Source organism: Sphaeramia orbicularis, chromosome 9, assembly GCF_902148855.1.
Source record: "Sphaeramia orbicularis chromosome 9, fSphaOr1.1, whole genome shotgun sequence".
Taxonomy (NCBI): Eukaryota; Metazoa; Chordata; class Actinopteri; order Kurtiformes; family Apogonidae; genus Sphaeramia; species Sphaeramia orbicularis.
In genome coordinates, this window is record NC_043965.1 from 11,682,601 (window position 1) to 11,707,881 (window position 25,281).

The 25,281-nt window shown below is 35.6% G+C and overlaps 1 protein-coding gene across 1 annotated transcript in view; it reads left to right on the forward strand.

Annotated features, from left to right (window-relative positions):
* The first annotated feature begins 6,332 nt into the window (after positions 1-6,332).
* Positions 6,333-25,281, forward strand: part of aacs (acetoacetyl-CoA synthetase) — a 66,478-nt gene continuing 47,529 nt past the window's right edge. Inside the window, exons 1-4 of the mRNA XM_030143449.1 lie at positions 6,333-6,471; positions 9,667-9,770; positions 15,484-15,604; positions 20,862-20,975. Coding sequence (XP_029999309.1) covers positions 6,333-6,471; positions 9,667-9,770; positions 15,484-15,604; positions 20,862-20,975 — 478 coding nt within the window. The remainder of the gene's footprint in view (positions 6,472-9,666; positions 9,771-15,483; positions 15,605-20,861; positions 20,976-25,281) is intronic.

Consider the following 25,281-nt stretch of genomic DNA (forward strand, 5'->3'; position numbering starts at 1 on the left):
ATGGGGTTCCATATAAACAATAAACATATATATTGGTATATGTACATTTATACAATAGATTTATAAATCTTCCACAAGATGGAACCTGTAAAGTGAATGTATTTTAATGCGCAGACAGTGTTTTGAAGTAGATGTGGTAGCTCCGAGACTAAAATTCCTTTGGAGTAAAACCCATTCTCTTGTTAATTCTCAAATTTCACATTTTGACCCAAGACTGTATTTAGGAACTTCAACCAACCAGCATTTATGACTTGATTTTTCTTTATCAGTGACTCAAATGGTGATAAATAACTTGAAAAATTGTTAAATATGATGAAATATTCATTTGGGAACCGTCACAAATGTAGCACTGGGTCTTTATGGGTTAATGGAATGTTCTTTTTGAGGACAGTGTTTTCTTTTCTTCCTTTCTTTTTTTTTGAGTAAAGCTGTGAAACTCTTGTCCTATACAAAGGACAAAAATGCATTGGTGGGTGTCAGGAGGTTAACGGAAATAAATCCTTAACACATCTGAGTAGTAATGTCTTACCATTACTTATATAACTGTCAATAGTAGTATAATAATAACTACCAGTGTGAAATTTGTCCATTACAAGTCCTCAATTAAAAAAACAAGTAAAATCAGCAACTTTTATTATTAAAGAATTATATTACTACTAGATAATATGGTAATTATTATATCATATTAGTATAATATCATAATATCAATATCAATATCATATAAGTATGTCATGTCTTTTTCATATAAAAAAAAAAAGCAATGCTAAAAGCGAGTTCATGGTTTTCTGTGCCACTGTTAAGCTTTAGTGCTGCACCCATATCATTTTGGCCACCACCTAAATCAAATTTATGTCAAATGAAAATGGAGATCATCAAAACTGGATGATTTTTGCTTGGATTTCTTTCCCCTGTTTTGTTTAGGATGTTGTTTTTCCATGATCTAGCTTTTCCAAATTTTGTACATAGACATGGTAATAATAGTCGTCTAAATCGGCAAGGGGGAGTCAAAAAGTTCTCAGACAAATACAATAAAACATTTGTTTTATTTATTTAACAGACGTCGTTGCCTTGAATTTCACAGGTCCAGCTGCTCCTTTCTGGATGCCACCCTTTAGACCAGCGGTTCTCAATCTTTTTCTGTCGGGCCCCCCTTTGGAGGATGAAAAATCTCCAGGCCCCCCCCCAACCCCAGCAACATTGTGACAGTGGTGCAATTATAACTTTTATTGAAAGAAATGTCAATATTATAACAATACTTTTTGCTTTTCCTTGAATAATTTCTTGTTCAAATTAAAAATAACTTAGATTTTTGCTTGAACATTACAAATAAACTCAACAAGACTGCTCCGAGACAATATTTTTCCAAATAAAAATTGGAAATGCGCAATTATCTTACAACTATGACGATAAAGTTACTTTTTTTAGAGCAACAAACAAATTTTGGTAATGAAGATGAACATTTTAACAATATCAGTGGCTGTAATGAGTCTGTTTCCATTGTACATGTCAGAACATTAAAGTGCAAACTGTACAAATTGTGCAAAAACAGAAACATTCCACTTTTTTTTCCCAGTCCAATCCTTGTCCATTCTCCAAACCTAAACTCTTTGTCTAGTCTAGTGACAGATCACCATGGCAGTAGATTTGTTTGTTGTAGAATGAGTCCAGGGTGCTTCAACACTAAAATATTAGTTCCACCTGCTACATGTTCAAACCTGAAGGAGGAAAAAACCCCCAAAACAACCACTCAGGAGAGATCCCATGCCTTCACGCTCCCCATGGGGGGCCTGCCCCACACTTTGAGAAACAGCACTTTAGACTGAGTTTTGCAAATTGGTAGATCCAACTTTCATTCCCAGTGACACAACACTCGTCTGTGAACTTTTTAACTCTCCCTCATATCTTCCTGAGACCCAGCAATGCATTTTGTCCTCAGTAGTAGACAAGAGTTTATCACCTTTACTTTCAAAAAAAGTCTCCTGAAATGAAAAGGACATTAAATATATTTTTTAAATTTATCTGAAAAAACTGTTGCATCATCCTGTTTCCAATTAAAGCAATTACTTAATGTAAAATGTATAAAATGTGCACTCACTGGGTCTCAGGAGGACATGCAAAGCTACACATCGGCAAGTCTTTTGCAAACTTGGTGAAAATACTGGAACCAAGACAGCACCCAACCCACTGAAAACCTAGGAAAAAAACCGTAAGTGTCAGAAAAAGGTAGGGGTGTAAAAAAAAAAAAAAAAAAAAAAAAAAAATCTGCATAGTGCAGTAAAAATCTAAACTAAAATATATTTGGATGGCAAAATTGTTCTTAAGAGTACATGCAATTTTACAGATGCAGTTTTGCAGATCATGTTATAAATAGTTGGCCCAGTCTTTTCTATGCTTTAGAGTAGTTGTACCTGCTTTACCGGTACTGTAGGGTGTTTAAAAAAAAGCAAACTATGAAGCACTAAAACTGAACTGCATGAGCATGTGCACTGATGACTTTGAAGAGTTAATGTTCATTGATTTCATTTTTAGCATTTGCACTCATACTGAATCTGACAATGCAGAGCAACAGGTCATGAGTGTACAATAAAAATAAGTATAACCACAGAACAAAGTTAGTTTTAAGAAACTCATGCATGTTTATAATAGGATAAAGCTTTTTATGCATGAGAAGATAAAGATATATAGTGTTGTAGACTTAAGTAGACACGACTGGACATGCTTAAGTTCGCTTGTATCCTTGAAATCAAAGTTACAATGACACCACTGCATATTAAGGAGGGTCATTCGTTCTGCTTTCTGATTGGGCACACCTCTAAAATGTGCTTACCTTCTGCTTCTCTTATTGGTCAAAAGGCGCCCATCGATGAACCAGAAGCAACGTTTTCATTGACTGAAGCTGGTGCCTGTCTAATGGTGACGATACGCCTCCAGCATAGACCGATCTGTCGGCTGATGTGGGACCAGCGCGCTGACAACCAATCAGAATACTTTATTTTGACAGGCAAGATGGCCGCGTGCATGTGGCCGAGGCCTCCCAGCTTGAGAAATGAGATGCGCGTTCACGGAGAGGGGACGTTCAAGAGCAGTTCAAGAGAAACTATGTTAGAATATGTTGACCGAGCTACTGCATACAGGTTATAGCCTATACCTTTTCAGATCTAATGCTGTTCTTTCAGTAGATTTCAGTAGATTATTTTTTCAGTTAATAAAGCAAATGAAGACAACTTGTCAAGAAAAAAATGTTAATAAAAACAAAATAAAATGATTAGCTCTCATAAACCCATATTTCATTCACAATAGAACACAGGTGTCAGACATGCAGCCTGGGGGCCAAATCCAGCCAGCCAAAGGCTCTAATCTGGCCTGCGGGATGAATTTGTGAAATGCAAAAATTACACTGAAGATATTAACAATCAGTGGTGTCAAAATCATTTTAATTCAGGTTCCACATACAGACGCATACAGTCCGATTACAGTCACAGTTATACAGTTAGATTTCAAGTGGGTCAGACCAGTAAAATATTGTCATAATAACCTATAAATAATGACAACCCCAAATTTTCTTTGTTTTTTTGGTGTACAAATGTAATATTACATGAAAATGTTTACATTACCAAACTATACTTTTATAAAAAATGTGAATAACCTGAACAAATATGAACAAATGGAAATGTCTTAAGAAAAGTAAATGCAATTTTACCAGTATTCTGTCTGTTACTAAATGTTACTAAATGTTTTGTGCGATTGTAATGCGCATGTGTAAATGATAAACTGATAAACCAAGGCATAATGTTGTTAAAATTGCACTTGTTTTTCTTAAGACAATTCAAGTTGTTCATGTTATTCAGATTTTTAAGGAAACTTTGTAGATGTAAACCTGATCATAATAGAATTTTACTTTTTTCAGTGTTATTATTTTACTGGTCCGGCCCACTTGAGATAAAATTGGGCTGAATGTGGCCCCTGAACTAAAATGAGTTTGACACCCCTGCAACAGAACATAGAAAACATATCAAATGTTAAAAAGGAGCATGTACCATTTTAAGAAAAAATTGTGTTATTGTTAGAATGTGCTGACTAAGTTACTGTATTCATGATATAGCCTACGCCTTTTCAGATCTAACACTACAGGGTATGGGGGTACAGTTGTGCCTGGAATAAGCAGCTTGAACATCTGGAAAGGCACCATCCATGCTGAAAGGTATGTTACAGGACCAACGTATACTCCCATTCAGATGACTTTTTCAGGGAAAGCCTTGCATATTTCAGCAAGACAATCCTAAACCATGCACTGCATCTATTGCATTAGCATACCTTTGTAGTAGAAGAGCGAACTGGCCTGTCTATAGTCCAGACCTTTCATCAACTGAAAATATTTAACATAATATGAAAGAAGACACAGGACTGTTGAGTATCTAGAATACTCTATCAAACAAGAACAAGACAACATTCCTCTCTCAAAACTCCACATGAGTGTTTTTTTCTTTCTTTTTTTTAAACCTTTATTTAACCAGATAGATTCCCAGTGAGATCAAGATCTTTTTTACAAGGATGACCTGGCCATGAGGTCAGCAGCACACGCCATGAAAGAAGACAGGTTTTACAGACAGGTAGTAACAATGAATTAAAACAAACAGTAATAATATTGTCATAACAGAAAAGTTAGACAGTTTCTTTTAAAGTGCAGTTGATAAAGTGCAAAAATGTAGTTGAGCTCACAGCAAATTAAAAACACAGACGTGGTCTGATTGTCTCTTGCTGTCTTGTCCATCAGAAAGCTTGCTTCTCCAATTCAGTTCTAACTTTGGGTAAAAGAAGTTGTTGAAAGAAGAGGGGATGCACAGTACTAATCACAGCTGTGATGCAACTTTCTATGTTGCTGCCATGAAATTTGATAGACCCATTTTTTTCTTAATTTCTTGCATTTTATTAGTTTTAGCATGTTGCCAATATTAACTATGCTGTTTATGAGATTTGCGAGTCAGTTAATTTATGCACATTTTACACGGCGTTTTCACTCATCGACTTTTTTTCCCCCTCAACTTTGTTGAAAATATTCAGGTACACAAAACATAAATTTTGAACAAACAAACATCAAGATGGCAAAAAAAAAAGCATTTGAACAAATAAATTTAATGAAAAAAAGCATAGATTTAAAGACAAAAGGCAGAATCGACAAATAATAGTATAATATATATATGTGTGTATCTATCTATCTATCTATCTATCTATCTATCTATCTATCTATCTATCTATCTATCTATCTATCTATCTATCTATCTATCTATCTATCTATCTATCTATCTAACAAATAAATAAATAAATAAATGCATCAGAGAGTTCAGTCTGTTTTAAAGAATTCTGTATACATTGTCAAGGTGCTAGTGCTTTTTTTTGTTAAAGATAAATTCTAAAGATTTAATATATTTTTCAAATTCCATCAGGAAGATTTTAAAATTTGGGTGTGTTTTGGTGTATTTTTTTGTCTATATGAAATTTTCCAAATAAAAGTATCAAATTTACAACAAATTCTAAATTACAAAGGTCATGTTCAAAATAGTTAATTACATTTTGAGATGTTATAATTATTTTTTCATTACTTTTAGATATGATATATTTTTCAGTTTTAGAACAGAAGTTAGAAGAGTGTTCACACAGAAAGAATAAGTGTAGAGTAGTTTCAGGACAAGAATGACAAAAGTTACACATTTCTTCCACGTCAGAAAATTGAGACAAAAAAGCATTGGAGGGATATACGTACTGTAAAATCTTGAGCTGTATAATTCTAATTTTGTTTGTAAAACAGTGTTTATATGGTAACGTCCATGGTTTTGACCACTCAGTTTTAGAGAAAGTTGAGTTCCATAATGCTTTACCTCTGGGGGAAATTTTTCTCTTTTCATGCAGTGCATTGCGTATATGCTTGTTATTACAGCTCGAGCTAAAAATATTAAAAATATTAATGCCACTGATTAATAAACAAGGTTTATCCGTCTGTAATGCTTTCACTCGTCAACTTAGGGTTGCATTTCCTCTGCACAACGTAGGTCAACATAAAGCGGCTCTTGAACTGACCCCGAACCTTGCGTCATGACGTCAGGGGCGGGGCGCGCGCTGTCAGTTTTCACTGGCAGCCCCACGCTCCTCTTGGACAGTGAGCCGTGTTAGCTGTCGCGCGCTGTAATACCCCAGACGTTGAAAGTAAGTAGCCGGTGATCCAATCGAGCACGAGCCCTCCTCAGTTCAGGGAACGGTGTACCGCAGCGGACACGGCGAGAAGGACTCTCCGAACAACCGGCATTTGTCAGCCAACGGAAGACACGGCAACAAAGATGTCCAAAGACACGGAAGGCAAGAGCGAGAAAATTATGGATATGGAGAGCCAGGTGATGTGGTACCCGGACTCTAAGAGGAACACTCAGATGGACAGGTTCAGGATACAGGTCAACGGAGACTACGGACTTAATCTGGGTGAGTGTGGGAGGAGGGGGGAGAAAAGAGGAGCTGTGTCTGGGCTGGAAGTCATACAAGTCGGATTTTAGTGAGCCAGGAGGAAACGGAGACTACTGCCTCTTCACCCTATCTCTTAAAACACGCAGTGTAAATGACCCACAGAGCGCTTTTTACCTGCGAATTAGCCCTATTTTCAGCGCATTAGCGATGGAGTAGCTAGCTAACAGGGTGCAACCGTTAAACCATATAAACACAGAAAGAGACAATGAATCAGCATCTCTACTGCAGTTTCACACTAATTACAACACAGGTGTCAAACATGCGGCCCGGGGGCTAAAACAGGCCCGTGGGATGAGTTTGTGAAATGTAGAAATTACACTGAAGATATTAAAAATCAAGGATGTTAAAATTATTTTTAAGTCTGTTCAATCTAAAGTGGGTCAAACCAGTAAAATACTATCATAATAACTTAGAAATAATGAAAACTGCAATTTTTTCTCTTTGTTTTAGTTATAAAAAGTAAAATTACACAAAAAAATTTACATTTACACCCTAGCCTTTTATTTAAAAAAAGAAAATGTGAAAAATCTGAACAAATATGAAGCTCCTGAAATGTCCTAAGACAGAGGTGTGAAACTCCTTTTAGTTCAGGGGCCACATTCAGTTAAATTTGATCTGAAGTGGGTCAAACTAGTAAAATAATACTATCATAATAACTTAGAAATAATGAAAACTGCAAATTTTTCTCTTTGTTTTAGTTTAAAAAAAAAAAAAAAAAAAAGTAAAATTGCACAAAAATTTTCACATTTACACCTAGCCTTTTATATATATATAAAAAAAAAAAAAAAAAAAAAGTGAAAAACCTGAACAAATATGAACCTCCTGAAATGTCCTAAGACAGGGGTGTCAGACTCCTTTTAGTTCAGGGGCCACATTCAGCTAAATTTGATCTGAAGTGAGCCAAACCAGTAAAATAATAACATAATAATATATAAATAATGTCAACTCCAAAGTTTTCTCTATGTCTTAGAGCGAAACAAGTAAATTTACATTAGGATTAGGTTTACATGTACAAACTATCCTTTCAAAAGATGTGAATAACATGAACAAACTGAAAAAATAAGTGTAACTTTAACAATATTCTGCCTCAGTTTATCATTTACACATGTACATTATAACTTACAGATCACAGTGGATCTACAAACACACAAAACATTTAATAACAGACAGAATATTGTTAGAATTGCACTCACTTCTCTTAAGACATTTCAGGTTGTTGATATTTTTTGTAAAATTATACTTTGTTTTAGTGTAAATACATGAAAATATTTACATTTACAAAGAGAAACATTTGGAGTTGACATTATTTATATGTTATTATGATAGTATTTTACTGGTCCTGACCGCTTGAGATTGAATTGGTCTGAATGTGGAACCTGAACTAAAAGAATTGTTAATATCTTAGTGTAATTTTTGCATTTCACAAATTCATCCCAAGGGCCAGACTGGACCCTTTGGCGGGCTGGATTTGGCCCCCGGGCTGCATGTTTGACACCTGTGTCTTAAGAGTAGTATGTCTAATTTTACAAAATATTCTGCCTGTTATTGAATGTTTTGTGTACTTGTAGATTCACTGTGATCTGTAAATTGTGATGTATAAATGACAAACTAGGCACAATATTATTAAAATTGCACTTATTTTTTAAAACTAATTTTCAGGTTCATATTTGTTTATGTTATGTACAAGTACAGTTCATAGATGTAAACATTTTCATTACAGAATTTGACTTTATTAACTCAAAATCATAGAGAAAACTTTAGAGTTGACATTATTTATAAGTTCTTATCCTATTATTTTACTGGTCCGGCCCACTTTATATCATATTAGGCTGAATGTGGCCCCTGAACTAAAATGAGTTTGACATCCTTGAATTAGAACAATGTTAATGTGTCATCTTCTAATCTGCTCACCGCTCCCACTTAATAATAATGCATTGTTTACAACACTAATGCTCTTTCATTGTCTAGACTGACACTGATCCCACATCCTAACGCTACACGTCTGATAAACGATCAATGAAACACACACAGTGTCCACTGGATGCAGTGGTTATTGGAGCAGATAAAATTTCACATACACAAAAGTAAATATGCCACAACACACCCAAATTTTAAAGTCTTTATGACTGAATTTGAAAAATGTATTAAATCACTGGAATCTATCTTTAACAAGAAAAGCACAAACACTCTGACGATTTATAAAGAATTCTTTAAAATGGACTGAATTTACTCTCTGATGTTTTTTTTTTTTCTCCTAGAAATTTATATTTTAACTTATTAAAATTATTATTATTAATTGTCTTTTCTTCTTTGCGTCTGTAAGCCTTTGCATTATGTTAATTTATTTATTTGGATGATTTTTCCTTTGACATCTTGATGTTTGCTCAAAATTTCTCAATGTTTTGTACACACATATATTTTCAATAAAGTTGGGAGGAAAAGGTTATTGGAGCAGACAGAATGCTGCAAAACTTATTCAGTTGGCATTTGAGTAAAAATGAAGAGGTTTTAGAGGGAACAAGCGTAGGCATGGCTTATGTAAAAGTACAATGTAAATTTGGCCTAATTTAAAAAATTCAAGTCCCTGTGGTAGCATTGTTTTTACTGGATTTCTTCTCTCTTTTTTTTTTTTTTAACTCATCAGGTAGTGCTGGAGTTTATTAGAACTAGGTAATGCAAATTTATTTGCACAGCACAATGTGTACACACAGGGTAATTCACAGTGCTTTACAAAAATGGAAAAGAGACAAGTTAAAAACACAATTAAAACATAATCAATAAAGCATAAATTATAATTAAAATAAAATAAAAGAGAAGAATGGAGAATTAGGTTACTGTAATTAAAACTCTTGTACATTCTTTTTACATAATGTCCCTCAGGGCAGATATTTGTGAATCCACATGAATGAAAGTTTTATTTTAAGATTACGACAAAAAATTAACATTGCACATATTACATGCACATGACTTAACAAGACCACATTTGCATTGTATTAGAATATCATGGGTTACATATGCCTATTTTAGGGCTTCAGTAAGAGAAATATCTGATTTTAAGCTGCCATGTTTTTCAGCCAAGTGTAGCTGTTTCATTCTGTTTATTCGCAAGATGAATCTGTGTTGTAATAGTTGCTTTATCTCTCTGTTCTCTAGCGAGTTACAATGACCTGTATCAGTGGTCTGTGGACAACTATCCAGAGTTCTGGGCAGAGGTGTGGCGCTTCTGTGGAGTACTAAGCTCCAAGCCATATGAAGAGGTGAGAAAAATATGCAGTGGTTCATTGAAGACTCAAATTTGTTCTGCCAATGCAAAAAACAGTGCTCTGTTTGGTCAATTTCAAAAATTAAAAAAAAACAATAGGGCCTTGCTTCAAGGCAAGACCTCTCTCTCCGTGAGTGAGAGGGTCTCACCTTTTTGCTCGGTCCCTAACAAGTGGTTCCAGACACAACAAACCCCACCCCTCACGCATATTATAGCTTATTTTGGCATGGATCCAGCTGATGTGATCATGTCTATGTATGTGCTGATATCAGCGTATCGGTTGCCTCTATAAGTAAATTGAAATAAACTGAAACAAAATTGATGTTTTTATAGACAAATGAAATTTTGCCCATTATAAGTAAATGGGAGAAGAAAAAGGTTTTAAAAATTCCTAAAAAATTGAAACATTGACCTACTGTTCCCAAAATGTAGTGACATCTATTCTGTGTCACTGGCAATCTATAAACCCAATTTGGTATAAATTCGCCCAATAGTTTTGCTGCCAGAGTGTTAACAAACAAGCAAAGAAACATACAAACTGAACCAAAAACAGTACCCCTTTCCTCCCCTTTGGAGGGCGGGGTAAAATCTCATTTTTAGAGTATAGTGCTGTTATCAAATGTCTTGACTGGTAGAACAGAGTAAATGCTATTCTTTTTTGTTATTGTAGTTATCTTCACTGTTGTCAGGGTTGCATTCTTTTTTAAGTAACAGGTTAAACTCATGAATAGGATACTTTTATACCTCAGCTGTGCCTCATTCACAGTTTAGTGTCAAACCCATGAAAAACAAATGATGGGATTTGTTGTATTTTCCAAATATGAGCACAGAAAACACACAAGATGTTTTTGTGTTACTCATCTGTCGTAGTCAGTTCAGAATCTCACAAACTCCTGGAGGTAATTTCTTTAAATTTGGCGCATGTGTTCACACTTAGAGTCACGTTGGTCAGAGGTCAAAGGTCAAAATGAATGTGATCTCACAATACATGCATTTGTCTGTTACTGAAGAATTAGTGCATAGATACAGGATAAAATGCTGAAGTGATGATATCGATTTCCAGAGCATCAAAGGTCATCTTCACTGAAACATCGTAATATTCTGCAGAACCTCTTGTCTTGCCACTTTAATTACTAGGTAAAGACATTAAGTTTCTCACTCAGTGGAAATTATTCACAGCAGTCATAAATACAAAAATTCCCTCAGTACCTGTTATTTATTTCTTTACATTCTTCCACAGATACTATATGAAACATGAATGTAAATTGCAAATTGACAAGTGACAGAGACATAAAACTGCCTTTTTAAATAAGCCTTGATGCGATTTACTTCACTTTACTTAAATTCTTGGGGTCTGTCTTATTTTAATGTGGTCTTAACTTATTTATTAATTATTGTCCCTTGTCCCCTTAACGATGATCAGTGAACCGCTGGGAGTACCTGTCAATGTCTTTGGTCTGTGCTGTTTTTAACCTGTTCTCTGTGTCCTGTGGTTTTAATGTTTTGTGTATAACGTTTGAGATGCCCTCTCCAGATTGCAGAACAACTCTACCTACAGGTACCAATAAAGTCACCTTGACCTAGATAATTGTAGTTTTGGCAAGTCATTGGTTGTGAAACAGAAACTAAACTTCAAACAAGACTCATAAAATTATACTAGGTAGAAGGATGCGGAAAGGGGGCAAGTGTATATAAGTTAAACTTCATCCCGCTCCTTTTTCGAATGTTTTCTTTTGTATAAATCTTTTTGTTGTTTGGTTTTAATGTTATATTTGAAATAAATAAACAAACAAGCAATAGTGAAGGGGCCTGAACCAACTTAGTTTGACTATAAATGACAGAAAAAACTTGTTAGTGAAATCCCTACATTGTATTTTCTTTCTCCCATTTTTCTGGTTTAGACTTACAGTGTTACTTGCCCATTGGGCTACTGGATAGTCTTTCAATGTATAGTTAAAATTTATTCCACACAGTTTTTGTTGATAGTACATGATAAGTACACTTGCTTTCTGAAAAAAAAGTTTGTTTTTTTTTTATGGCCACTCACAAGAACATGATGTAACTGTTTTGTCGTGGGGTGTTCCTGTTCCACTTAACATTATCTAGGCTACACTTAAAACCCTGTTGCTTTCTTCCAGGATGTAGCCTCAGGTAATAAATGATGATGACGCTGAGCCTTGTTGTTGACACACCCCATCTGTACACATGACATGCAAGACATTCCACGTCACAAATGCCGTGGGTGTGCTTTTTATTGAAAGGCTACTGTTCCTCTACCCACAATCCTTTTTACATCTAGACAAGGTGACAATGAACCAGTCAATCACAAGCTTCCAGCGAGGCACAGTGGACCTCCTAGTGTTGGAATGGATTTTATTTATTTTATCGCTTTTTATTTATAGACAGCAATCAGACCCCCCCCCCCCCCCCCCAGTTTGTACATTGCTGTGAAAAAGTATTTGCCCCCTTCCTGGTTTCTTACAATTTTACGTATTTGTCACCCTTACATGTTACAGATAATAAAATTAATTATAGTATTAGACAATGATGACCAGAGTAAATAAAAATGCAGTTTTTACATGAAGATTTCATTTATTAGTGGGGAAAAAAGACCCCTAACCCTACCAGGTCCTATGTGACAAAGTAATTATGCCCCATTGTTACATCACAAATTCACTGTGATTAACCATGTGGGTTTTTTTTGTTTTTTTTTTTCTAAACTGAGTTGAACTTTGCTAGTCACATCTAGGCCTTATTACTGCCAGACCAGTTGAATCAAGAAATAACTTAAGAGGAACATGTCTGACAAACTGATGTAGGCTTCAAGGTCTCAAAAAGCTACACATGCCATGACCTACACAAATTCAAGAAGAGATGAGAAGCAAAGTCGATAGCCCCTTTTACACAGCACTTCTGTTGTGGGAATATTTCGCCTTTATTCCGGAACGTCTGTGTAAAATGGTGGGATCATTTGGTCCCACCTTTATCACTGCTCTGTAACGCATCTGGAGTAACAGAGCCATGATAAACACCTCTCATTCTGCAACCAAGGTGTTGTTTTGATGACATATTGCGTGTGTGACCCCTGCGCTGAGGGAATTTAAAAATGAGTGCGGGCCATGTACAGTAAACATATCAACGTGACCAGAAAGATGTTGAACTGGGGAGACGCCGAGATCTGCGAGCTGTTGTCACTTTGGGCAGAGGACTCTGGCCATGCTAACATTTGTGTTACGGTGAAAGACTCTGGAGAGGTTAGCAACACCGCTATGCTCAGGGTATTTCCGATGCGCAAGTTTTATATCACACTATACACTGCGTCACTGCCCCTTTGATTTTGGAATGCAGGTCTGCTGTGTGAAAATCCAGCCTGTCTCACCTCTGTTACTACTTTGGCTTGGCTGTGGAAATCGGTCAATGGTGGAAAAGAGGTGGGATCACCATCTCACCTTTTTCCACGGTCTCTGTGTAAAAGTGACTATCGACACCTGGAAAGGGTTGCAGAGCCTTTTAAGATCAAAATGATAGGGCAGTTGCTTTTTCACACAGGGCTAAGTTTGTTTAGTTATCTTTCCCCATCATTAAATGAAATTAACAAACTGCATTTTTTATTATCTCATGTCACCTTTGTCTAATATTATAATTTGTTTGATCTGAGAGATTTAAGGGGGACAAATATGCAATAATCTAAGAAATCAGGAAGGGGTAAAATACTGTTTTGCAACGCTATATCATATAAAACTGACACCTGTTTAGACAGTTACAAAGAGCACTCAACAGTGAGTTGTATAGTAGCAGTAAGAGTATTTCACAACAAAAAAAAAGTACAAACAGGTAATAAAAAATAGTTTTGGAAATTGAATTAATGGGGTAATTAGTCTTGGGCGATAAACTCATAATCGCACTGCAGTAAATGGATGCATTGGTCTACTCTATGACTTATCACAGCACTTTAATTTGATAGTTATTCAGTGGATTTAAAACACTAAAGCACAACAAGAGTGAGTGAGTAATGAGCCAACCCCAGTAAAGTTGATGGGATCAACATGTTAAAGAGTCAGTTGATCTTTTATCAAACTTCCACTGGTTAGCAGTTAACTTTACGATACAGCTCAAAATTTGGTGCTGACTTTTAGGGCTTTACACGGGCACGTCTACAATTCAACTACAGACCCTTCTAGAGCTCCTCCTCCTCTTGTAACCCCATGTCTTCTGGTCAGAGATCGCTAGTGGTTTCACACACTCATTTTAGATCACAGAAGGATTGTCCCATCTAAGCAGTGGTATCCAAGTTATGGAATGCACTCCCTCTGTTTTTACGTTGTGCTGACTCAGACTCCGAAACAGCGCAAGACCTTTTCATTCAGACAAGCTTTTAGTTAGAGTGGGCTTTTTATAGTTTATGGTTCATTGTTTTTAATGCTGTTGTTTTTATTGAATTTAAGTTGCTTGGATTGATTTCTACAATGTAATTTTATCTCTGAAGCACTTGATGATTTTTATCTGTGAAAAGTGCTATATCAATGAATTTCATTTACTATAATTATACAGGTGCATCTCAATAAATTCGAGTATTATCAAAAAGTTTATGTATTTCAAGTAATTCAAAAAGTGAAACACATCTTTTTATGTAGATTCATCACACACTGATATATTTCAAGTTTTTATTTCTTTTCATTTTGATTATTAGTTCATGAAAAACCCACAATTCAGTATCTCAGAAAATGTGCATATTGTAAAGAAGACATTTTAGTCAACATCCCAGATTTCTTGGAACTGGAGACGTATAAGTAATTTTTAATGTGGTTATCATCAACACAGTATAATATTTTTGTCTTTATGGCTTCTTATGTTTCCATTGTTTGCTAAAGCATAAAATGTTTCCCAGGATCAAGAATCAGCTTAACCCATAAAGACCCAGTGATACTTTTTTGGCAGCTCCCAAATGAATTTTTCTCTGTTTAACTTGTCTGAAGTGATTTATCACCATTTATTATTATATTATCCTCTGTATTTTGCATTTTTCATTGAAAATCCGGTATTTTCCTATATTTAATTTACTGATCATGTAGACGTTCATAAAAGATCAGATTAAAGTTAAGGATTATTATATCAAAGACAGAGAAAACTGATGAAAATTTGACTTTTTCAGCAAAAATATCAATAACTGAACATAAGAGCATGTTCATACACTGTCATTGATCCAACACCATGGGTTTTATTGGTGAATCAATGTTGTAGAAGATGACGGTGTTTCCACGTTCACTATGGGACCTCTGAACGTCCAAATGGGTCATATCTGATGACCATGAAAAGATGATAAACTGTATTTTACACTAATTATTTACATGTATTGATAGGATTAGTGGATCAACAGATATTAAACAGTTTAGATCAGTAGATGATTTTGGTCATTAGTGGCTGTTCAAGTCTTTGGGGATTAAATAATGAAATAAGGAGTTGATTTTTATCGTTATAGTTAGTGACATAAACTGACATGATAATATTTTTGGTTGTATTACCCAGCACTACTTTTACCTCTGGAGTACTTTAGCTCACAAGTGTGGATCAGAGCAGAAAACGTCAGGAGGTCACTTTAGAGTTGCCAGGATGCAACCCCCCAAATCAAGACACTACTGACCTTTGTGTTGTGTGTGTGTGTGTGTGTGTGTGTGTGTGTGTGTGTGTTTAATGGGTGTGTGTACCAGGTGGTGGACGTGTCCAAACCAATTTCAGATGTTCCTGAGTGGTTTAAAGGGTCTCGCCTCAACTACGCTGAGAATCTGCTCAAACATGCAGACCAGGACAAAGTGGCTCTCTATGCAGCGAGTAAGTGGACAGTAATACTAGTTTAGAACACCATGTGAGGATGGAATAATTGAATATACACAAATACATTTTATCACTACCACTCAAGGCCTAATATTCATTATTACTGCACACAGACAAGTGGCTTTATTGACCTTCATTAACTATTTCCTATTTTTAATGCCTACAAATTCAAGTTAACTCCAGTTTATTGGTATTTATTTGTTTATATTGATGTTTTGAAGCACAGGTGTCAAACATGTGGCCCAGGGGCCCAAAGTTGGCCCGCCAAAGGGTCCAATCTAGCCCAAGGGATGAATTTGTGAAATGCAAAAATTACACTGAAGATATTAACATTCAATGGTGTTAAAATCATTTTAACTCAGGTTCCTCAAACAGAAGTGGATCAGACCAGTAAAATACCATCACGATATCCTATAAATAATGACAACTCCAAATTTTTCTGTTTGTTTTAGTGTAAAGAAAAAAGTAAAAACAAATGAAAATGTCTACATTTACAAACTATCCTTTAAAAAAAAAAGTGAATAACCTGAACAAATATGAACAACCTGAAATGTCTTAAGAGAAGTAGATATAATTTTACCAATATTCCTCCTGTTACTAAATATTGTCGATCCCCTGTGATCTGTAAGTTGTAATGTACATGTGTAAATGATAAACTGAGATATAATATTGTTTAAACTGAAATTATTTTTCTTAAGACATTTCAGGTCAGTCATGTTATTTGTATTTTTAAGGAAACTTTTGTTGATATAAGCATTTTTATAATGTAATTTTTACTTTTTTCACTACTAATATTTGACTGGTTGGGCCACCTTTAGATTATATTGTGTTGGATGTGGAACCTGAACTAAAATGAGTTTGACACCCCTGTTTTAAAGTATTCCTCAGAAGAACTGTGAAATCTGATGACAGGGGAACACCAACCATTTCACATTACACTCTGTTGTTTATTTTGTTGTGTCGTTAATCATACACTTAACAGCAGTATTTTGCATTCTTCAGATGACACTTTGCATTCTTATGATATGTACAGATAAATATTTGCATGAAGGTAAGACAAACAAACATGGAGAAAAGCAAATGTGACACAGACTGGGTCCTAACAACAGGCTTAAAATACCACTAACCTCATTTCAGAAATAGTTTTTGTATTTTACAGATTAATATTTTATTTTTATTTCCATGAAAGTTTGAACACAATCAATGACCACTGCTTGTTGGACTTCGTTATGGGACTCTGAGTATACTCCATAAGATTTTCATCTTTGCTTTTCTGTTGCTCATATTCTACTTACTGTAATTTTTTTTTTTTTTTTTTTTTTTTTCAGCTACAATTTCATATGTTTTGCAAATAAAATAATAGAAAAAATAAACAGCTAGATCAGGAAGGGTGGAGTTAAATCTGCGATGCATAAATGGGTCAAAAATTACCTTGTGAAGTTGTTTTCTCACAATATGTTTGTAATGAAAAGCTGTTATTATTTCATATTCCAGGTGTTCCTTATAAAATATGTTATTGACATCATACCATTAAAATTTTTTATAGATTTTATGAAATTGTAGTTTTTGTGGGTCAAAAAAATGACCCACATTCATTTTCAGTTGAGGCTCGTCTGAACCTGTGATTTATTCTACATTCATTCATTCTACAGCAAAACCAAAACTCACTTACTCATTCATAAAATGGATGTTAATAATGTTCTATACACTATATGTTATATACTTTATATAATTTGCTTTTCAAATTCTCAAAATATTTTTAAAAACATTTTAAAATGTAAAAAAAAAGAAAAATATCTCAAACATGAAATCTTTCTTTTGTGAACCAAAATATAACCCAAATGATTATTTTTAACTAAATAAAACAACAGAAATAGCATAAAAACACGTTGATTTTAACATCTAAGGGTTAAGGTGCGGTGGAGAACACGGTCGATACAGCGGTGAGCATAAGGTTGCATACGTCATGTTGTTATTAGATTAACCACTGCTCCTTGCTCTACCTCTCCAGACTGTCACATACTAATGGATAGGCCCCTCTTTATTGCAGGTGTATGTGTGTGAGTGGGCACACACATACATACATTTCCTCTGTTGGAGCTGTAATGCAATTATGACCAGGCCCATTGGTCACAATTCTGTGGAGCCTCTGTGTCAGTACACTATTACTTAGAGACAGATAAGAGGGCTGCTGATGTCCAGGGCTCCTTCCTGTTACGTTATGTCTATATTTATACCGCCATCTCTGACTTAGACATACTCAAAGTGATGGAGACAATCAGATTGATTCCAGTTCAAGTAAATGCTAGTACACCGAAAGGTCATTGTTCAAGATATTCCAGCCTAAGTTCTTCCAGTAGTAGCACTGGTGCACTTACCTAAATATTAAGGGTACCAACATTAAACTTAAGTTTGTTTCACTGATAAATGCTGTTGGAATAAAATGTAATGAATTTGTCTAACAAATCTGAGTATCGGTAGCCTGTTTTTTTTTTCTATCATTCCACTGTTGTCTAAAAATTAAAAAACACATCGCTGAGCCTCATCGTTGCACTGAGCACCATGTTTCATGGCTGACTGTTAATTTTGTATGCTTCTAAAAGCTTCAGAGCAGACCTTGTTTTCACTGTGAAAAGTGATAATCATTATTAGACTTTGGCCCAATTCTCATTTTCACACCTACCCCTTCTCCTACCCCTTGGCCCTTACACTTGGTGCTACCCCTTGCAGCTCTGTTTCAAGGGGTAGGGGCTGAAATATTCCCCTTTGAAATGAGACAACTCTTCAAGATCTGTTGCGTCATTAGCAGTCATCGATTGCACTTTAAACAGATGCGACAACTTTGTTTGCAAAAGAATTCACCATGTCGTCAGCAGCTGCAACCATCTCTGTTACTTGGGCTTTGGTCATCTTTTTACGGCTATCAACCACAAACCACAGAAATGCGGTCTATAATACATTGAAGCGTTAAACGGACGATCAAATGATTCAGTTATTTATGAAGAAAATACTTACATTTGTGTGTTTCTTTCGTCACACTGCTGCACTTTTTTGCTGCGTTTGCATCCATCTTGCCGATGATTCGAACAGAATTATAGGAAATTTCTCATACCCCTCTGTTTGTAGTGTGGTCCTAAAAAAATCTCAGTTTTAAGGGCCAAGCAGCCCACCCCCTTAGCACTTGCTCTGTGACTCATTGAGAATTGAGATACTCCTACCCCTCTACATGAAAGCGCAAAATAGAGGGGTAAGGGGGAGGGCCAAGGGGTAAAATGGGATTTGGCCTTTATCTGTTTTTGTTTTGTTTTTTTCCAATAATATATTTATTGAGATTTTTACAGGCTATATATACAAAATAGAAACATATAAACAATCAAACAACAAACAAAAAGGCACATTTAAAATCAATGCTTGAATCCATAAGAGTCCTTCCAGATGATGAGTAGTATTGTCAGAATACAGTATGCCTTTATCTGTTTTGTTTAATCTGCAATTGTGTTAGTATTTAACAAACTGGACAGTAAAAAGCAAACAACTTCACTTAAAACCGTCATTTACAAGAAAAATGTTTTGCTGTGATTCTGATAATGGTTTGGTGAGGTTATCTTACTGATATCTGTGTGTGTGAGAGTGTTAATGATACCTCTTCCAGACTCATTCTCATTTGAAATGCAAGGCAGAACAAACTCATTTTCCCCACAAATCCTCACCTCCAACAAAAGCAGTACATACAAAACATGGTATTCTTTCTATATTTCACTAGTCTGGCTCACTGGAACTACTGCTGCTCTAAGAATGAATATTTTCATTCCACAATAGTAGTAACAGCAGGATTGTGATTTTCATTTCATTGGTTGTCTGTTTTGTTGCTCTGAAAGTCCACTCTGCTACATGAAAGAACAACCTCTGAGCTGCAGTTGCATTGAAAATTGTCAAGTTTTGACAAAGGCTCATGTTCTTTAAATGCAACATTGTCTTGTGAATGGATTTAGACTTTTTAACTTGACAAGGTGTTTTCTCATGTACGCAGTTTCCAACAAAACATCTCTCGCAGCTCTGTTTTGCCAAAGCACCGTCCCAACATCCAGCACAACGGAAGAACAAGCTGAACAACCCAGATGACATGAATGGAATGAATCTATTGAAATGTAGTTTAAAACTGTAGCATAAAAGCCTTGTTTTATATCAAGTAAATACACGAAGATCCTGTTAAGCAGATGTAGTGGGTGCTAATTAGCTAAGATGCTAACATTCGCCACCAAACTTCCTTATTTTCTCAGTTAATACTTGTAACTTCATTTATCAGCTCTATCTTCTTCCTCTAAACTGTGTCATCATATATGAATTTGTTAGAATATTTCCTTTGAAAACTGTGATGTCCCTCCGAGAACCTCCATTTTCACATTCCCTCTGCTTATATGCAAATGCGAAAACAGAGATTTGCAGAAATCTCCATTTTGGCCGGAGTTTTTAGAAACCTTCGTTTTCGGTGCGCATGCCCGTCGTCGTTGTGTAAACAATAGGCACAAATGCAGAGAAAGATGTCTGTTTCCAAAAATGTCTGGCTACGTTTAAATGGCCTCTCGAGCTCAGTTTTTGTTCCCTGAAGGTTTTTCAAATGGTCATCACATTTGCAGATTTGCAAGTCACACTGATGGTCTTAGTTATAGAATTTGGTAGCACTGTCTCCAACAACACACAATACACAGTCACAATATGAGACTTTATGGTCGAATGGAACAAAATATCAAACAGTGAAAACATCACAAATTTTAAGAAGATTTATAAAAGCCTTATTTTCCAGAGATATAGTAACAATGAACGGGAGCACAACAATAATAGTTATTGATGGTATTTTATAATTTGTTCTCTTTTTCAGTAATTTAACAAATGACCAATTATTTTAATGGACTATATACTTTTGCTGATTAGTCAAGTCATGTAAAATTGGGGTAGAACAATATAAGCTCAGTTTCTTCGTGCTCCATTTTAGACATGAAGTGTTGTTTCAGAGCCACAATGAAACAGTTGTGCATTGTGTAACATTTTTTTGTGTTTATTGCCTTGAGTATTCTGGAGTGTTCTGTTGAAATGTGTAATTTCTTTTTGTCTTTTGTTCACCCTTATATATTATTCCTGCTTATGTTTGATATAAAGTTTATTATTATCATTATAGTGGTCCAAGTCTGGAAATAAAATTTTTTCCCTGTTTTTATTTCTTCCTTATTTTTGTCTCCTGTTTTCTGTTTCTCAGCGGAGGCGAATGAAGAGATTGTGAAGGTGACGTTCGGGGAGCTGAGGCGTGACGTAGCGTTGTTTGCTGCAGCCATGAGGAAAATGGGCATCCAGACAGGAGACAGAGTCGTGGGTGAGTCTCAGATTTACAGTTCTCTGTCTCACAAAGTGGGGACAAGAGGACATATTATTGGTGTGATTAAGTGTTGTGTCAGCCTTCTTATCCTGAATTAGTGGCCAAATTTGTTGTGAGATAAGACATTTGAGGTCATAATTACTCCAGAGCTGTGAAAATTATCTCCAGATCCAATCAGACTTCATTTATAATCCCTAACCTTGTGGCAGCATGACCTGGACACAAGTGTTTTGCTCACGTGTGGGTGTGGAGGCAGGAAGGGCCGGCAGACTTGGCACTAGTCGCAACTCTTTCTAAATGTCACCATTTATAATTTTTTTAAAGCTCATATTTGTTCATTGAGGAATGGCTGAGGGTGCACGCTTTTTCTGCAGTCTACTACTGTACAGTTTGATCACTCTCTCAGACCTTCCACTTTAGAAGTACAACATTCCACTAAGCAGCACCAGTACAGTTATCAGAGTATGAATGCACACTTGTAACCAACAAACATTTCTGAAAGTTTGTGTTAAATACTTGTGGAGCATTTCTGAGAAGTCATTCCTTGTCTCTGTTACATCTGTGCCTTGTGGCTACATGGTTTTGGTATCCATGTTAAAGGGATCATATTTAGGTAAACCCACTTTTATTAGTCTTTTGTGCGTTTATTTGTGTATTTGGACCCTAATAGTTCATAAAGTTTGAATTTCAACCCTCTTGGTGCTGCAAAGCTACCTTTATATTAATTCCTTGCAAAAATTGAGTGGATTTCTGCAACCCGTTTTAATTCCTGCTTAATTTGCTACGTTTTATATTTAGTTATGTCACGACATTTGCACATATAAGGTCAAGACTTCCCACGAACATTTCTCCGAATATGCCGTAATTGTTTGTCAGCAGCAGCCGTTGTAGTCTATACTAACAATATGTCCAAACTTCAAGCTGATTATCTAAAATGTGCAGTTGTTGGATGTATTAACGAACACAAGTGGCTGAACGGGACAGAGGAGCACAGTCAACAACCTGGAGGGGGTGGGGTCATTTGCATTTAAAAGGCCAACGCTCAAATGACCTTTTTCATGTCTTTACTCAAAAATAGAGTTGAAGATGGGCCTGTAGAGTTGAATTAATGAAGAATTCAGACCCAATCATAGCATTTACAGTTTATGTAGACCACAGGGAAATGTTTGAAAATACATAATTCCATTTAAAAAAGCAAAATATCACTCCTTTTAAGTCAGGTGTTCTTTAGTGCAAAGTTTGTTGCTTTACAAAAATAATTTCTTTATAAAGACGTAAAAGAAGACTCCAGCCTCAGTGTTGTATTAAATTGTAAAGGTTTCAGCCTTAGTTTCATTCTGTACCACATTGCCAGCCATTGTCTATTGAGCTGTTTGCACCGTGTCAGTGGAAGCAGCTTCAGTTACACAGGCCTGTCAAACAATAGGATCTCAGATATCTGAACAATTCAGTCTTTGCAACTGATTCTGTTCTACTTCAGTTGGCTTGAGTGCACATGTCGCCCTTTACAAGCTTTTTGTTGTAGAAATTAGGTTCAGCATTCGAGGTTACAGAAAAAAAAAAATCAGTGGAGTTTTATTGAAATTGAATATTGATGAGCTTTTGGGTAACTTGGCCCAAATCAGCTCATTCATAGATTTTTTTTTTTTTTCACACAATGTGAATTTGAGGATTGTCTTTTGCTAGTTTGTGCTGATCTCAACACCAACATTTAGAGACTTCTCTTGTAATTGACTACCAGTTATTATTTGAGGAACTACAGTAAATAAAATGGATTGAAATGTACCACTTACAGTTTTCCTGGTAAATTCTTATTTCATTAGAATGTTCATCATAAAACCTAGACAATTAAATAACTGCTACTTTTCCTCCAAAACTGCAGCAGCATAAAGGACCTTCTCACAAAATTATCCCAATAAAATATTTCATTATACTGTAAATAAAATCCTGCTGAAAATGAACTGTGGTAAAACACTTTTACTGTTCTGACTCTTAAACCAGCACAATAGCAATAGCAGATCCTAAACTGATCTCACTGAGTTTAGCAGCCCTGCATCACCACTGCAGAGATGTGTGACATTCATTTCACTGCACTGGTCGCCACTGGATGGTCAGGGCCGTCCACATGATTGACATGTTAGCATGTGGTTATGACGTTACTGTCTGTGTGTGCACAGGATGTGACCCACTCACAATCACATACTACAGGAGGTTTGTTCTCCTGCTCTGGGATTGTCCAGAGCCGAAAGTGACTCAATAGCCTTTTGTACACTATTGACCTGTTGTATGATTCTCTTTAAATGGAAGGATCCTCTGCCACCCACCTTGGGTGCATGATTTATTTTTCTTTTTAAAGTTGGAAAAGATTAAGTTTTCCATTCGTGGACAAATTAATTTGTTTTATCAACAATGGAATCCTTTTTTCTCTACTGTCAACAAGAGTGTCCTGCTGTCTCCTATGTCCTCTTGATGGCAACATTTGTTGTTAATATGCATGATATTAACTCTCAATCAGCCCTGAGCATTGTAAAGAGAAGTAAATAATATTATTTATTATGTTGTAGTTTTTTCTTTTTTTGTACGATTTTGCCTTGTTTTCTTTTGTTTAATAGGTTTGTTGTGTAATTAGTTTTTTTTGTATTGTCTTTGTGTGGTTCTTTATGTCTAAGTACATGTTTATGTAAATGTATAATTTAATTAAAAAAAAAAAAGAATCACATACTACATAATCTGTAGCTGATCAAGTGTGGTAGAGAGCAAAATAACATATTTGAATGCTGAAGCATGTCATAGGACTGTATTATAGCATCAAAAATAAAAATAAATCACGAAGTAAATCCCTAAAAATCAAAGAAATAAAACCCCCTGACTATTGTTTGCTCTTATATTGAGCCAGTGTTACGAGGCTGCTGCTTATGAACTTGTGTCTAGAGGAAAGATGGATATTGTGGTGGGGAAATCCATTAGCTAAATTACTTAAGCTCTGTGGGAATCTTATTAGAAAGACAAGGCTTGCAGGGAAGGACAGAGATTCTGAGCGCGCCACTGAGATCCGAGATTGTCCATCTTTACCTCCTTCCTCCCTTCTTTCCATTAGTTTCTTCTCATCAAAACACAAATCAGTGTGTGCCTGAGTGTGTGGGCTCATTTGTGTTTGTTACAGACTTGGATGCCCTTGTCTCCTCGTTGTAAGTGAAATGTCTTGTCAGTGTGTAGGCAATCCAGAAGATATATAAGCACTTAGCTGATGAAGGCAACCAAGGTTTATAGCAACGTAAGAGCCAACATTCCCCCCGCCCATCGTCAGACCTCATCCACACATGACTTTCTCCATTTTGTTTCTTCATTCTTATTCTCTCATCCACACATTCCCCCTCTTTTGTAACATTTAGACCTCATAGCCACTGTTTACTCTCTGTGCAGGTTTTGGTAGTTGTTTAATTCTCCTCACTTCACATGGCATAAAACTGAATTGTGATTGGAGGGAAAAAACACAACAGGCTTCTGCTGTGGTTTCAAAAGTCACATACATATGTCATCAGAAGTTTTTCATGCATCCTAGCTAAATGTACCAAAACTAGAACTAGCTGGACAATTTTAATTTGACCTGTGATGTGTTTTTCAATAGGAATTATGCAGATTGAGAATCATGAACTTTACAAGCTACTCAACCAGTATTCTTTTTAATAATATGAGGAACAACTGTGGCTAATTATGTATTCTCAGTAGTATGTGTTTTAAATCTGCTTATGGTGGTTCTTTAGAGCAGTGCTTTTCAACCTTGGGGTCGCGGTCGGGTTATATTTCTTACCATATCTTTGTCATTTTTTGTCGCTTTTTTAAAACGGAAAAAACTGGCTGGATCTGGGGATTCTAATCCACAGACTGCATTACCATTGCAGCTAATGGTGAGAATGACCCCCACCTGAACTGGATGCGGGGGTGGGGGGTGGGGTGGGAAAACCGGAGAAAACACATATGTAAAGATATGCTTTTATGTCAAATATTGGAGTATGGTTTTAATTTATTACAATTTAAATTTTATATACCTAATAATTGGAACCAATATTCAATTTTAAAGTATTTGAAAAGGTTTGTTAAGCATCTTTGTGTTGTTTATGCAATAAATTATATAATTTTTTCAAATCAGATTTTATATTTTTTGTGTTTTTTTGGCCTTTTGTGTTGATATAGTAGGGTAAAGTGAAAAAATAATAGGCAAATGACATAGATGAAGCGCTGAAAAAAAAAGATACCAAACATGAGTATAGTAAAGATTTCTTTATAGTATGTGAAGGCAAAA